Below are 14,853 nucleotides of genomic sequence, written 5' to 3' on the forward strand. Positions count from 1 at the left end.
AAGAGAAGAGAAGATGTGATTGTGTGTTTCTCTGTCCCTAATGAATACCAAAACATTAGTATTTATAGTGAGAGGAAAACCAAACGAGACCAAAACGAGGCTGAAATCGTGGGAAAAATGGTCAATAAATGGGAAAGATAATGGCAGCAGATCAGGAGAGATATTAGGAAAATGGTGGTGATGATAGTAGTTCTTGAGTGAGTCATAGTACTACTCAACTCAAAGGGTAAAGGAAGAGTAAGCATTATAAACCTTACTCTTCCCTTCTATTCTTTCAATGTGGGACAAAAGGTAAATACACTACTCATATTAACAAACTTTGAATTTCTACTATAAACTCCCCTTCATCACCCACGAATAAGTAGAATTTGGACTATACAGCAGTTTGCTAGTACTCTCTAGTTATGCCTTGTATGGTTCATTACCAAAACAGAGTATATTATCCCCTAAAAAAAAGGACCAGATGATATTATCTAAAGGGGTTCATACCTGGCCTATACTAAATCCATATTTTCAGTAATCAGTATATTAGAAATTTACATCTAAAAATTATACTTCCAAAAGTTGCAGTTTATCACAGCTGAAGTTTACGAACAAAGAAAGTGCTACTCAGGGCAAATATCAACGAAAACAGGCAACCTCTTCTTTTGACTAGGACCACAAATCACACTGTGAATGTGCTCATCAACAGCTTGTCTTGAAGGAGCTTTACCAGTTGATGATGGTAATTCCACAACGATACCATCATCCATGGGAGACCAATCTGTGCTTGTGAGATTAGGGGTTACACTCCTAGTATCATTTGGTTGGGTAAGTGAAGCTTTCTTGCTCTTCGACTTTCGTGCTTCTTTAGTCGGTGCAGGAGCCGTTGTCTCAGGAGAGATCTTTTTACTGCTTGAACTAAATGGGCTTGACAATGGACTGTAATATGGATCCATGAACTGCACAACATAATCAGTGCGAAAACGATTCTGTAGTGGACGCATCTCTTCCTGTCCGTGTGCAAACTGCATGTAAAAATCAGATTTATCAGTATACAGTTGAAGATATCAGAAAGGGTATATAAATAAAAAAGGAACAGAGTATTCAGATTTTTACCCAAAGCCACCCCTTCACCCTCATTAATTCTCAAAATACGAATCAACCCATCCATCTCCAACCGCTCCAAACCCCATAACTCAACCAACTTCCCCTGCGGCACTACTGCTGAGTGCTGACCCAAACCACCACCACTAACCATTGCTCAAGAACTACTATGACTCACTCAAGAACTACTATCATCACCACCATTGTCCATCTACAATGGCAACAAAGCCATCATCACCACACTAGTGCACAACTAACCTTGAACACTACCACCGCCATCCAACATCACCCTAATAATCGCCAGAAAGTATATTTACAATATAATCATCAGAAGCAAAAGAAATAGAGAATAAAGAGGACCTGAAGGAAAAGATATAAGAGGAAAATACATCTAGATCTAATGAATTGTCGTGCAGTGTTAAGAACAAATCAAGGACAAGCTAGAAATCAGAATGCTAAGTTGTATACTTGTATTGAAGATATTATAACTTTCTTCTATTTCTCTCTGTATGAATACAGGAAACCTAGAACTAACAGGAAATCTAAAAACTAATAGGAATTAGGAAATTACCTAATCAACATATACCAGGAATATTTGTAGATTATATGCTAAACATAGGAATATTAAAGTAGTACATCATTAATATATTAGATTAAATTAGGAAAGTTGCTTAAACTTTTTCTTGTTTTTTTCCTGAAAACCAATCAAGACATCCTAAAAATCCTAAAAAAGGTCAAGACAACTTAACGACTACTATTAACTAGCAACAATGCAAGCCTTACTTCTTCTAGCATTCCTCTATTCACATCATAATACTCCCAACCAAGCCACGTTAAGCAATCATGAAATCGATAAGTTTCGACAATTCTACAAATAACAGAACAGACAATGTAAATTAACAACACAAATTGAAGCGATAAAGACATTCTTAAAAGCATAATGTTGCCAATGCCGATTTCAATTTAATTCCTACCAAATGAAATTTTGAAGACAGAAAGTAGAAGAGAAGCACAGAAATGGACCTGGCATTTATAGCCGTAGCGGCAAGTTCCAGTATCCTCCCATGACATACAAAGCTCCGTCTTGTAAAGATTAACTCCGGAATTCGGCGATGAATCAGAGTTAACCGGCGAACGGAATTTTCCCGCGCTTTTTGAAATCTTGTTTGAATCAACCAGAATTCCGTCCATAACCAGAACATCTTCCTCCAAATTCTCCAAACCTGATAATGGCGATCTGCTAGAAATGCTGCTTCTGCTGACGACCGAACGGCTCGTATTTCGAGAAGGAGAGTAATCATGATCCGACGGTGATCCTGATCGTAGGTATCTCATCAGTATTGATTCGTTCGGCGAATTGATAGGAGAAACGCAGTCGTTTCGGAAATTCAGATTTGGAGATCCGATACTTGAACTCGCACTGCTGCTATAATAGCCTTTCATTTTCTTTCTGTAAGCAGCGAAGAAATTAATGGCGAAAATAAAGACGAAATTGAATTCACGAACATCAGTAATTCGTAGTGAATATCAGAAATTTAGGTTTACGCCAACAATTTTGCAGAACAAAATCGCTGAATTTGAAGTTATTCTTCAAGAAAGGTGAAGATTTTGAGATGAACTTACGAATTAAGTTTAGACGAACAATCCGAAGTTCAACTGTTTTTCAAATTCAAAAATTAGCAGAAAACAAAATATCAGAAGAGAAGAAGAAAGAAGTCGAAGAATGGATTAAATGATTGAATGATGATAACTTACATGAGTTCTTCTTTGATCAATCTTGTAGCAAACAACACATTTGTGTTGCGCTTTTTCTCTCTCTACTGTTGGCAGCAAAGCGAGCTTTACTGTGCTCTGTGTGGAAATGGAAAAAACAGAGTACACATTCACAGAGCACACATTGCATGTACCGGGGCTCTTTATAGGTTGTGGCCGCTGGACATTAAGGTCTTTGGACCGACCTCCGTTTCATTTGCAACGTCTACAAAAATAAACGCATGAGCCCTCCGCTCCCATTTAATACACATCTAGTTATTAGGCCCGACTATGTCCTGCGTAAGGAAAAATTTCTTTTAGTAATATTGTAGTTTAAAATGTTAACATTAAATACAACTTAGTCGAGTCTTTAAATAATTAGTATATGAACTTGAGGTCACGGGATCAACTATACAATGCAATTTCTAGTTTTTTTTATTGTACATGGATTACATAAAGTAAAACGCCTCTAGAGAGAGCGTCATGTAGCACAGTTCCTTGCTTAGGAACGCCTTGTAATATATTTACTAGTATTTGGGCCCGGATGTTGCCTCAGGTTGGTATTGTGTTTCCGAACTTGATATGCATTTTTTCCCATTTCCACTAATATATATTAAGGAAAACACAACATATAAAAGAAACAAATATAATAATGCGGATACTTAAAGCATGATTAAAAGTTGGATGAGTTGGTAATTGTGTCATTTATAATAGCAAGAGGTCATGGGTTCAAATCTTGTTGCAAGTTAATTTCATTTTTATTCATTGACATGGCTTATGTATACATTCGACAATTCTAGTGGAATAATAGAGGTGCTACGTGGCGTGTATACGTTGTCATGCACGCCTTTTTAATATATTTATATAGATTTATACTACTAGATTTTGAAGCCCTTAGAGCATGCCCGCTCATGGCCAAATTGGTCATGAAATTGGGTCATCCATGAAGGTCAAACAAAACATGGTCTTCCATTCATGACTTTTACATGCTTTAGGTTGGGCATCATACGACCCAAAACATGAGTCAAGTCATGTATAGGGATGGCAGGTGGGTATAATTTGGCGGGTTTCGCACCACATCCGCCCCAATTGGGGCGGGTATGGATATGACTTTGGTGGGTAGTGGGTGGGTATGGATACGAAAAGTCAAATCCGCCATGGGTGGTGGTAGGTGGTGGATATGAGGTCACATCCACCCCAAATCCACGCCCCGCCCCATATCCATTCGCCCCGTATAATATTTACTAATTTACCCTTTATAAAATAAAGAATTATGTTCATAAATCTAAAAAATTGTAAAAAATAATTAAGAAATATATTAGGCCGCAAATGCTCCGTATTGCACGCGTAGCAGACGCCATACGAGCATTTGAGACTTTTACAAATGCTCCGGTTGCAACCGAAGCATTTGGTAACACAAATGCTCCGGTTTTCCTTAAAAACCGGAGCATTTGTGCTACCAAATGCTCCGGTTTTTAAGGACAACCGGAGCATTTGAGGAACCAAAAAAACAAAAAAAAAATTTGCTTTTTTTTTTTACGCTAAATTAATACATAATCAATTATATATAGGTAAAAAGTTATAATTCTAATATTTTTGTTCTTGAACACAAGAAATACTACAAATAAACAACAATTGCAAATTATAAGAAATACAATTATGGGTACAAAGAAACACAAATACTAAATTTTTTTGGAGTGTGGATTGTCTATAGATGTCTTCATATTTCTGCCTTTCTTCCCACCCTTGTCCACCGCCGGGTGTCCTTTACCAATACTGTAAGTGACAAATAATTTGTTTAGAGAAAAACAGGAGCAAAGAATATGTAAGTAGAAATATAGTAACTAGCAGTTGATAATTAGCATTTAGTGAAATGCACTGGCATGTTTGACTCGTAGTCTGCAGATGTGTACAGAGCACTGAAGATATGTATGGTTTCATGTACAAATGCATTATCCAGTACTTCAAAGAAATAAGAAACTCCTAGGCATGACTTTTGACAAGGTACTGCATATATATTTGGAAAACAACTAAAAAATGAAAAAGTGCAACAATTAAAACTGTTCTATAAGGAAGTTACATCTCATGGTTTCTTAAGAATAATAGGTAAAATATCCATGTGATTACGTAAATTCTCTACAAACACTTCTCCACCCTATAACTCTTAAGAGTCATGAAGAAGGATTTCGTAATCTACCCTATTACTGAGGCAATATGTTACTCTCTGGCATAACGGAACAGCATTCGCCATATGTTGCTAGGGAGCACAATCACATTCTAGCTCTTTCACATATGCCAAGGGAAAAAAATAGGAAACCAGACCAAACATAGCGGTTGTCTACAAAAACCATGAATATGTTGCTATTTCACATATGAATATTCACGAACGTAAAAGTAGCATTTGAAATTACCAAGTCAGACTTAGGGCGTTGAACGTCGACGAAGCTTAGGGCGTTGAACCTCAACCTCAAATTGAGAGTGAAGATCATCCCTTGTTATAATTTGGAAAGGCACATCATGAAAAAGCTAGTGGCATTTATGAAGTAAAAATAATAAAGGTAAGTGAAAAGAATACCCAGGGGCAGCAGCATTATTGGAAACCATAATGATCAAATCGCCATTGCAAACGTCGAGGCCATATAGCGACTTCGTAGTTCACCTGTATAAACGGAAAAAAAATAAAAATAAAAGATTTCAAAGTGGATACAAAACTCAAGTAGATCCAATTTAACATTTGATTAGGAGGAAACAGTGCCTTGAATGATACTTGGTGGGGGAACTGTGCATAGGGGTGAGGGGGACTGTGCATGCGGGTGGGGGGACTGTGCTTGGTGGGGGGACTGTGCACGGCAGAGGGGAAGTGGGAGTGAGTGCAGTGCAGTGGGGGGACTGTGGCAGGGCAGGGGCTGGGGAGTGCATGAAGGGGGAGGCAGTGGGAGGGAGTGTAGGTGGGTGAGTGAGGGTGTGTGAGGGAGGGGGAGGCAGTGAGTGCAGGCAGGAGGGAATGCAGGGAGTGCAGTTGGGTGAGTGGGGGTGTTTGAGGGAGAGGGAGGCAGTGAGTGGAGGGAGTGGCAGTGGGCAGTGGGAAGGAGTGCAGGTGGGTGAGTGAGGGTGTTTGAGGGAGGGGGAATCAGTGAGTGAGTGTAGGGAGTGGCGTGAGTGAGCTGTTGCTGAGCCTTCAGGAATCATACCGTGATTATTGAATTTAGAGCTTGATGCGATTAAGTTTGATGCTGGCAAACCTGAACAGCGTGTATCATCTGTGTCCATGATTTTCTTTCCCTTTCAAGTCCAAAATAACCTATCCACTCTTGCCTTTTCTTTTTGTGGCATGACTAAGCAAATTGCTTACACCCATCCTAGAGTGAAGACACTGATTCCCTGCTATACTTTTCACTCTTGCTGTCTCCTGCATGCTCTATATTCAGTTCTTATCTAAGGTTTAGGACATGAATCTTCTTTTATATAATAAGAACAACAATTCTTGAAGTAGAGGAAGCCAAGGAACTAGAGTCTAGATGCCTCAATCCTAGACAAATAAATCGCAGCAACGACAACTCTATTAACACACACCTAACTCTGCTGTGAATTTATTTTTCCATCGTTCTTTTTTTTAAAACAAATAAAAAAATTTAAAAAAATCAGCACTTCCTATTTTAAAAGATTATAACTTTAAAAGGAAAATAGTTTTGTCTTATGACTTATGTTGGCCCGAAATAGGGAGTTTTTCGAGAAACCACCTTCTAAATTATCCTTTATGAAGAAAATTAATGTCTTCTTTTTTTATTTAGTCAGAAACCACCTTATATATACTTTTTTAAGTTCCATGGTCATATACAAGTTCACATTAATAACAAACATTCTTCATGAAGTCAAAAATAATAGTGACAACAACTGATGAAAGGTTTAACGATAACAATAAAAATGATAAATTCAGATTCATACTTTAAGTTAAGTTGTTTCCCACAAGTACGTTATTAATAGACTTTAAGCCCATTACAAATGCAATGATGGTAACTCACACTACTATAACACAACCATAGAAATGCAGATATATAATCATACAACGGTGCTTTCATCATCACTCATGCATCATAGATGTTAGTATTATGCCTCCCTGTGCTACTGGAAAAAGCAGAAAGAGAAGAGGTGCAGAAGTTACCACAACAAACTCCAGAAAAGCAATGCGAGTTGAAGGATGATAATCTCCAAGGAAGAACTGCTACTGCACTAGAGCAGGAAGAACTTCGGCAACTACATCAAAGGAGCAGCAGCAATCACTGCAGCTTGGCGATGGCGGTACCGCCCTCCAGCAGCACCAAAAACACCATGTCACAGAGGGGAAGATTTGTGGGTTTGAAGAGACAAAAATGAAGGGTTTTAGTTCGATCATTGTGAGCTTAAATCAGAGAAGTAAATAAAAATTAAGCTTTAACATTCATCATAGTCTAGCTAGTCAATGAACAGAACAATTAGACTAGTATAACACTATCACAAACCAAACAATCATACGAGTACGCTGAGAGTATCAAGAGCACACAACATGTCAAGTACGATGACGAGCTGAAAAATGAACTTTTCATACTCATAGAATAGTCGCAACTACCATCATAATCTCGTAAACATCAATTGACCACTTATAGAGACCATGTTGCATCCAAATAAAACAATATCCGATTTATAAGACCAACTAATCAACCACAAGCACCTAGATAGTGAGTAGATTTTAAGTCTAACTAAAATATGCTCCCTGTAAAAGCACAATTAGTTGAAAAAAGAGGTTCAAATTGGTAATCCTACCTTTGAGAGAGAGAGTTCTTGAATTACAGTTCATCAAAGTAAAATCAGCCGTGATGGACTCAAAGGCTGACTTGGCATGCTTATATCAATAATCATAACACATTTTGAGGAGAAGTCTCTCACACACAAATATACTTGTCTAATTCTATAGTTACATGACTGAAAGTTATGAACTAAGGATTGATCCCTACCCTTAGCAGCTGCAAATGGAACAAATAAATTTAAAAAGTAACTCAGCCTCAATCCAACCTTAAAAGAAGCTAGTAATTATTTAAATTTTCCAAAATTACAGATCAAAACATCAGAATAAGTAAATCTATCCACACTATTAGAAAATCAGAACCCTAAATCGAACCTAAACTCACCAATCAAGCTAATCTAGTCAAATTTAACAGCAAATGCAACTTTAACAACGCGATTAAATCATAATTCGATTAAATAGAGTCAAGCTAATCAGAACCCTAAATCGAACCTAAAAAAATGCACTAACATAAAGTCAATGTTACCTTCAGATCTGAGAACAAGGAGAGAGAAAGCAAGAATTAGGGTTACCTTCAGATCTAACGACATCAACGAACTGTTCGTGAGAGAAGGCTTGAAAATTTGGTTATTCAGCAGCGGCGGCAGGATGCGGCATTCGAAGAAGCAGATCGAGACTGATTGAAGAGGGGAAAAAGAGGAGCAGATTGAGAGTGAGTGGAGAGGAAAAGAGAGAGAGAACAGAGATTGTTTTAGACTTTGCGTTAACTTCCAAGTATTAAATTACTTTCGAAAAAACAAGTATTAAAGTAGTCAAATGCTCGGGTTGTTTTTAAAAACCCGAGCATTTGTGAATTTTTCTTTTTAATTTTCTAAGAACTTGTCAAATGCTCGGGTTGTTAAAACAACCCAAGCATATGTAAAGTAGCAAAAGAGGTTTTTTCTACTAGTGATATGAATACTAAGAATGTGTACTTTTTTTTCTTTGAAATGGGTGTTTCTAATAATTAATTTATATAATAGGTTATATATAGAAAATAAATCAGGTGGGCGGGTGGAAAATCCACCTAGGTGATGGGGGGTATAAGTGGGTAATGGATATCCACTTGGGTGGTGGAGCGGATGTGGGTATAACCTTATACCCGCATGGGCGGAGGTGGATATGGAAACTTGTACCCGCCATGGTTGGCGGGTAGGTGGTGGATATGGAAAATTTAGGTGGAGGTGGGTGTGGATTTAGGGGTATCCGCATCCGCCCCGCCCATTTGCCATCCCTAGTCATGTAAAAGGAGGAGGAAAGGGCCCACAACAAAATTGAAGAAATTTGGACGTCCAAAATTGATGGTGTGAGTTTTAAAATTCAGAAAAATGAAAAGCCAATCAAAAACTGACACGCAGGCTGAAACCGAAAAAAATTATGATGCGTCAATACCGGGCAGCACACCCAGTGAACCACGCGTTGACACGTGGAATTGTATTTCCAACAGTTATTTTTAACATTCAGAGTTTGTAAGCTGAATAACTATTAAAATACAAATAAAAAAAAAAATTCACCAACAGTCGTATTTTTTTGAGATCTATAAATAGACATTCATTTTATTATATTTCGAAAAACTTCAACCACTTATTCTCTTTTCCCAATCATCACTCATGCCCCCAAAAAAATATCATCCTTCTCTCTCATCAACTTTCTCTCTCATCTTACAAAAGTTGGTCATGCTTTATTACTTATTTTGATAAATGCACCCTACTCATGACTCAAAAAAGAGAATATCATCCTTCTCTGTCCTACTTTTTACTATACCCATCCTATTTTCCCTCTCCTACATCAATACATTATTTTGAAAAAAGCCCTTGACAATAAATGACACAAAGGATGTGGGATAATTAGTGTGAAAATTTGGCATGGGACGATTGAAAACTTGATCAGGCGTGGGAGTGGGACCCACCGCCTGATCTGAACAAAAGTAATTTTGTTTGGCTTTTTCCCAGCCAAAACGCATCGTTTTGGCGGAGGAAAGCAGAAAAATTAACTTTCATCAGATTTCTGAGGCATGTTTCAGATTTTCTATCGCACGCGTCAGAATTTGACACTTGTTAAATTTTGACAAGTGAGAGAAATAATACAATTACAAATATTAAAAATACAATATCTTTAAAAATACAAAGCCAAAACAATTACCAATAGCTCTATTTTTCCGAGATCTACAAATAGAGACCCGTTTTGTAAAATTTTGGACACTTTTTTTTTCTAGCTATTTAGTAATTTTCTATAATTTTACTTATTTTATTTGAAATATCTTCCAATTTTACACTCTAAAAAAATAAATAATATTTTTGTGCATTTAATTTAGTTAATGCTAAAAAGGTTAATTATGCATTATTTAAATAATCTTTTTATCAATTTGTAATGAATATTAAATATTATTAAAAAATAAATATTAAAATTATTGTATAGTGGTGGTGGGTGATGAGAGAAAAAATAGTTGGATGGGGTAAAAAAAGTAATTGGGTAGGTAAAAGTAGTTGGGATGATCTTTTATTTGGTTCATTATTAAGAAGAAAGTAGGAAAAGATTATGGGATGTAATTTTTTAGAGAGAGAAAGTTAAAAAGAGAGTGAGATGATCTTATTTTTCAATCATCAATAATGGTGCTCTTATGATGCAATTTTTTTTTTTAATGTGATAGATATATTAATGTCATGGTTGTTTGATAATAAATAAGAAAAACTATATATTTATTTAGAGACATATTTTATATTAGTACTAGTATTTTGGCTCGGGTATGCAATTTTTTTTTTAATGTGATAGATATATTAATGTCATGGTTGTTTAATAATAAATAAGAAAAATTATATATTTATTTAGAGACATATTTTATATTAGTACTAGTATTTTGGCTCGGGTTGTGCCTCATCAGTTACAATTATCAAATACTTTCTCCGTTCTGTTTTAAATGAAACATTGGATGAAATGACATTGTTCATTGATCAATTTTGACGTTAATTTATCACCATTATATAAAGAAAAATATAGTCAAGTGGGATCTTGGTAGATTCTTCTCGTGCATACTATCAAATAATAACTTTTTTATATATTTTTTTTACGTGTGCACAACTAAAGATATTAATAATAAAAGAAGCGTGTTGGGTTGCATTAAAAAGCAAACTTTTTATTTAAAACATAACGGAGGAAGTATATTTTTTATTCATAAATCTCATACTTGATTTTATTAGTTTTTCATAATATTTTATTTAGTGTGCAACTGAAAAATTAACATTATGACATGATAAATTGTTTTAAAAAAACTTATGAGGAATTGAGGATAAAAAATAACAGTTTTGATAGAGTTAGGTTAAGAGAATGCTATTACTTAATGAAAATGCAAGAGATCAAAAAACTTGTCTATGTCTTATAATTACATATAATGATAAAAGTTTATTATGTTTTACTTTGAAACATTAAGCATTGAAATTGTAGTGGATTTGTGGTTAAACTCTCATATTTCATTTCAAAGGCCATGTATTCGAATGTAATGCCCCGACTTCTAAGCATCATTATTAGATTAATCAACTCAATAATTAGTTGGGGAAGACCTAGCCTGCTCAGTCGGTACGTCACTGCCGTATTTTCCATTCGGAGAAAGTACAAGGCAAATATTCTTTTATAAAATTAAACATGTTATAAAAGGTATAGTAAATCTAGAAATATATATATATCATGAAGTTAAGCATAACTAAAGTTGTGTAGTTTACTGTTTGTAACCTTAGATTACAAAACTGTCATAGTCGCATGATTTAGAGTAAACTATTCCTCACTGCTACGTCATCCCATCTTCATATGCATACTTAACAGAAAAACAAAACGTCATGAGCTGAGGCTCAGTACATACTACTTAAACAACGTAAATTCATTTTATTTGCAAACATGGAGGAGAGAGTACAGTCAAACCATTTCGTAAACATATACTTCAAATCAGGAATTTAAAAGTCGTCGTTATAATTATCACATTTCATTATCAGAATACTTTCTTTGGTTATTTGGCAAGTACAATAGAAGGTATAGCCATCGAGGACACAAGTCCCCCATCAGAAGGTGGCGTATAATGTCATAGATCGTAATAGAAGGCAAAATCACCGAGAATATTCATCTCCGATCAGAAGGTGACATATAATGTCATATAGATCGTAACATAAGGAAAAGCCACGTGCACCGAGATATTCATCCCCCATCAGAAAGGTGGCATATAATGTCAATAGTAACATAGGCAAAGCCACCGAGGACATTGTCACTCATTAGAAGATGGCATATAATGCCATCATGCGGGTGCCACCAAGGACATCGTCCCCCATCAGAAGATGGCGTTATCGTCAAATAACATAACAACATGTGCACGACCCAGAGAACATAGTAATGTCATTCACCATCTTTCCCGTTTCTTTTAAGTACTTTTCAGAAATCATATCAGAGTCGTTGCATAATCACTATACCAAATAATTCAAAGAAATATACATAAATCATGCTTCTCATAAACCATTCGAATAATAAAAACAGTTTACATCCCGCACACCATAAATAGCACAACATAAACATTATATAAAAGCATCATAAAACATAGTTGGAAAGGGAGTGTGGGTGTTAGCAATAGACGTTACCTGGATTCTAACCTTGATAGCCGGAGAGAGACTTGTAATATCCTTTATCCTTTTTAATCTCGTCAAGATTATGATATTAATATATGTTTCATTATTTAACCTTTATTTCTAAATATTGGTTAGAGCTTATTATATTCAAAGGGTTCGTTATATTGTCATTGTCCTACTTATATTGTCATACTTGTTACTTTAAGTCATAAGAAGGTCCATTAATAGTCATTATTATCTAAGTCATTATTAAATTATTAAGGTCACTATTTAATCAACTTCTAAACGAAGTAACTCCTCTATTTCCATTTTAGAATCATTAAACAATTATAATTACGATTCGTATCGATATATAACCATTTCATAAGTAAATTGTTATGTTTATGGACAATATCTAAGCCCATAATTATTACCAATTAATCAGTTATTATAATGCTAAAGTAGGCACAAATTGCACATTATGAATGATTTTTAGCATCACCTTGCTCAGTTTTGATGGCCACAATACCTCCCCCTTATACTTGCAGTCACTCTTGAGAGTTTCATCGAGATCCTTGAACATGGCTTTTGAGCAAGACATATGGTTTGAGCATCTACTATCAACAAACCATACACCATCAACTCAACTAGGGATATGAGAATAAGCCATTTACAACTTCGACTCTTTCTCCACCTTCTCGACAAAATTCTCTTTTCTTTCATCCTTCTGCTAGGTCGAGCAATTTGCCTCCTTGTGCCCATAATGCTTGCAATAATGGCATTGGATTGAAGACATATTTGGACGACCATCATTGTCGTGTCCTCTGCCTCCACTGCTACCACGACCGCCGTGGAACCTCATCTTCCATGACCACGATCTATGAAATTATATGCTTTCCCCTTATAAGAAAAATTTCCCTTCACTTGAAATACTTTTTCTTCCCCCTTAACACTAGCCTTTCTCACCCTAGCTTCATGAGCTAAGAAAAAATTCATCAATTCATTAAAGTTATAAGTTGACAAATCCTTCGAATTCTCAATTGCAGGCATAATATGGTCAAATTCTCATTTAAACTTCTCAACAATTTACCCACAACGATTTCTCTTTTAAGATCCTCACCATATGACCTCATTTGACTAACAATTTCAGTTACCCTAGACAAAAAAAATTTGCACTAATTCCTTCTTGCCCATCATCATTTCACCAAAGTCACGACTAAGAGTTTGCAATTGTACATTTATTATTTTCTAATGACCCAATACTCTTGGGTGAGTATATCCCATGCCTCCTTTGCTGATCTTTGATGGGTTTTAAAATAGTACCGCAAGTGCACAATGTCTGTTGTTAGCAGATACTTAGCAAATACGGGTAGATCCACAAGGAGAGGAATTTCACAGATTAATGCTCAATTACTTAACTATTCACATAGAAATGTTGTTGAATGATTAATAACTAAACTAAAGTAAACTAGATCGCAAGAGATGGAAATTTATCAAATAATTAAAGGTCTAGGGCGTTCAATCGGTCCATCATGCTTATACCAATCATGAGGGTCCAGAAAACTAATAATAATTAGATATAGGGTTGAGCAATTAGAGTAGGGGTTAATACTATGGTCAGGTCTTAACACTCTCAAGGTAACATATGCAGTATGGTCACATCACATAATTAGACGCACTAGTGTGTTATAGGCCTCTAAAGGTAAGATCTTAGTCAATGAAATAATTATTAGCCAAAAACGATTCATAAAATTGTACACTAACAAAAATCGTAGATTAAAATGAATCACACTAGAATTGCTCTAACCACAACCTAGATATTAAAGAAATCAAGAATAATAAATCATGGTATAAGCATGGCTTCCCTCACTAAGCCCTAGAGATGAATCTACTCCCTCATGTCAAAGGAAGCACAAACAATAATTGTTGAAATATTCATACTTTCAATTAATTAAAAACAATAAGGGACAAATTCTTGAAAGTAAATAAGAACTATGAAAGAGACAAATTACCAATTGAAGGGAAAAAGGAAAAACTTGGATTAAACATGAATAATCTCTAATATGCAATAATTAGGGCTAAAAAGAGGAAACTAGTGTTTAAGAAAACTAATGATTGTTAAATGAAAATCAGGAAAAAGGTCCTTGCCAAATATTTCTCACAGCTATTTATACTAACTCCTAAAAAAGAACAAAAAAGGAAATAAAAAGTTCGGATTTTAGCATCTGAGTCAACCGTCCGATCGGGTGTCGGGCGCCCGATCCCATCGGGCGGGCTTCCACTGATGGTTTTCTTCATCGATTTTAGGAGAGCATGGCTCCCGATCAGCCCGGGCGGGCACTCCCAATCAGACGCCATAAGCTTGCGAGTGTGCGAGTTGCGCTCGATCGTGCCCAAGAGCAATTGTATTTGGAGAAAAGTGACTGCTCCATCGGGCGGTTGTCGTTCGACTAGATCCGGTGGTCCTTCAAATGGAGCTCCCTTGGCATTTGACGTCAAGTTTTCAAATCTCTTCACGTCCGAAGGCTTTGGGAAGCAACTTTGGGCCACAGGAACTTAAATATGTGCTTCCTAACTCTCTCCAATCCACTGTGGCATCAAGAATAACATAAA

The 14,853-nt window shown here is 36.0% G+C and overlaps 1 protein-coding gene across 2 annotated transcripts; it reads right to left on the bottom strand.

The window, feature by feature from the left end:
* Positions 1–309: 309 nt before the first annotated feature.
* On the bottom strand, positions 310–3,046 carry LOC104901616 (uncharacterized). 2 transcript variants are annotated; one of them, XM_010689204.4, is made up of 4 exons: positions 2,842–3,046; positions 2,710–2,742; positions 2,110–2,536; positions 310–1,007 (listed from the first exon to the last, which is right to left on the bottom strand). In XM_010689204.4, exons 3-4 carry the CDS (start codon positions 2,527–2,529, stop codon positions 606–608), a joined length of 822 nt encoding a protein of 273 aa, XP_010687506.1. In that variant the 5' UTR covers positions 2,530–2,536; positions 2,710–2,742; positions 2,842–3,046; the 3' UTR covers positions 310–605. The 2 variants fall into 2 exon arrangements, with proteins under 2 accessions (XP_010687506.1, XP_010687507.1); XM_010689205.4 differs by lacking the exon at positions 2,710–2,742 and having other exon boundaries at positions 2,842–3,045.
* Between the last annotated feature and the right edge of the window lie 11,807 nt (positions 3,047–14,853).

The sequence above is a fragment of the Beta vulgaris genome, chromosome 8 (genome assembly GCF_026745355.1).
Source record: "Beta vulgaris subsp. vulgaris cultivar EL10 chromosome 8, EL10.2, whole genome shotgun sequence".
Taxonomy (NCBI): domain Eukaryota; kingdom Viridiplantae; phylum Streptophyta; class Magnoliopsida; order Caryophyllales; family Amaranthaceae; genus Beta; species Beta vulgaris.

Excerpts from the sequence above, each read along its gene's own strand:
- LOC104901616 (XM_010689204.4), bottom strand. The coding sequence starts at position 2,529 with ATGAAAGGCTATTATAGCAGCAGTGCGAGTTCAAGTATCGGATCTCCA. Across the intron at positions 1,008-2,109 it reads GCTACGGCTATAAATGCCAG|TTTGCACACGGACAGGAAGA; the intron begins GTCCATTTCTGT and ends TTTTACATGCAG.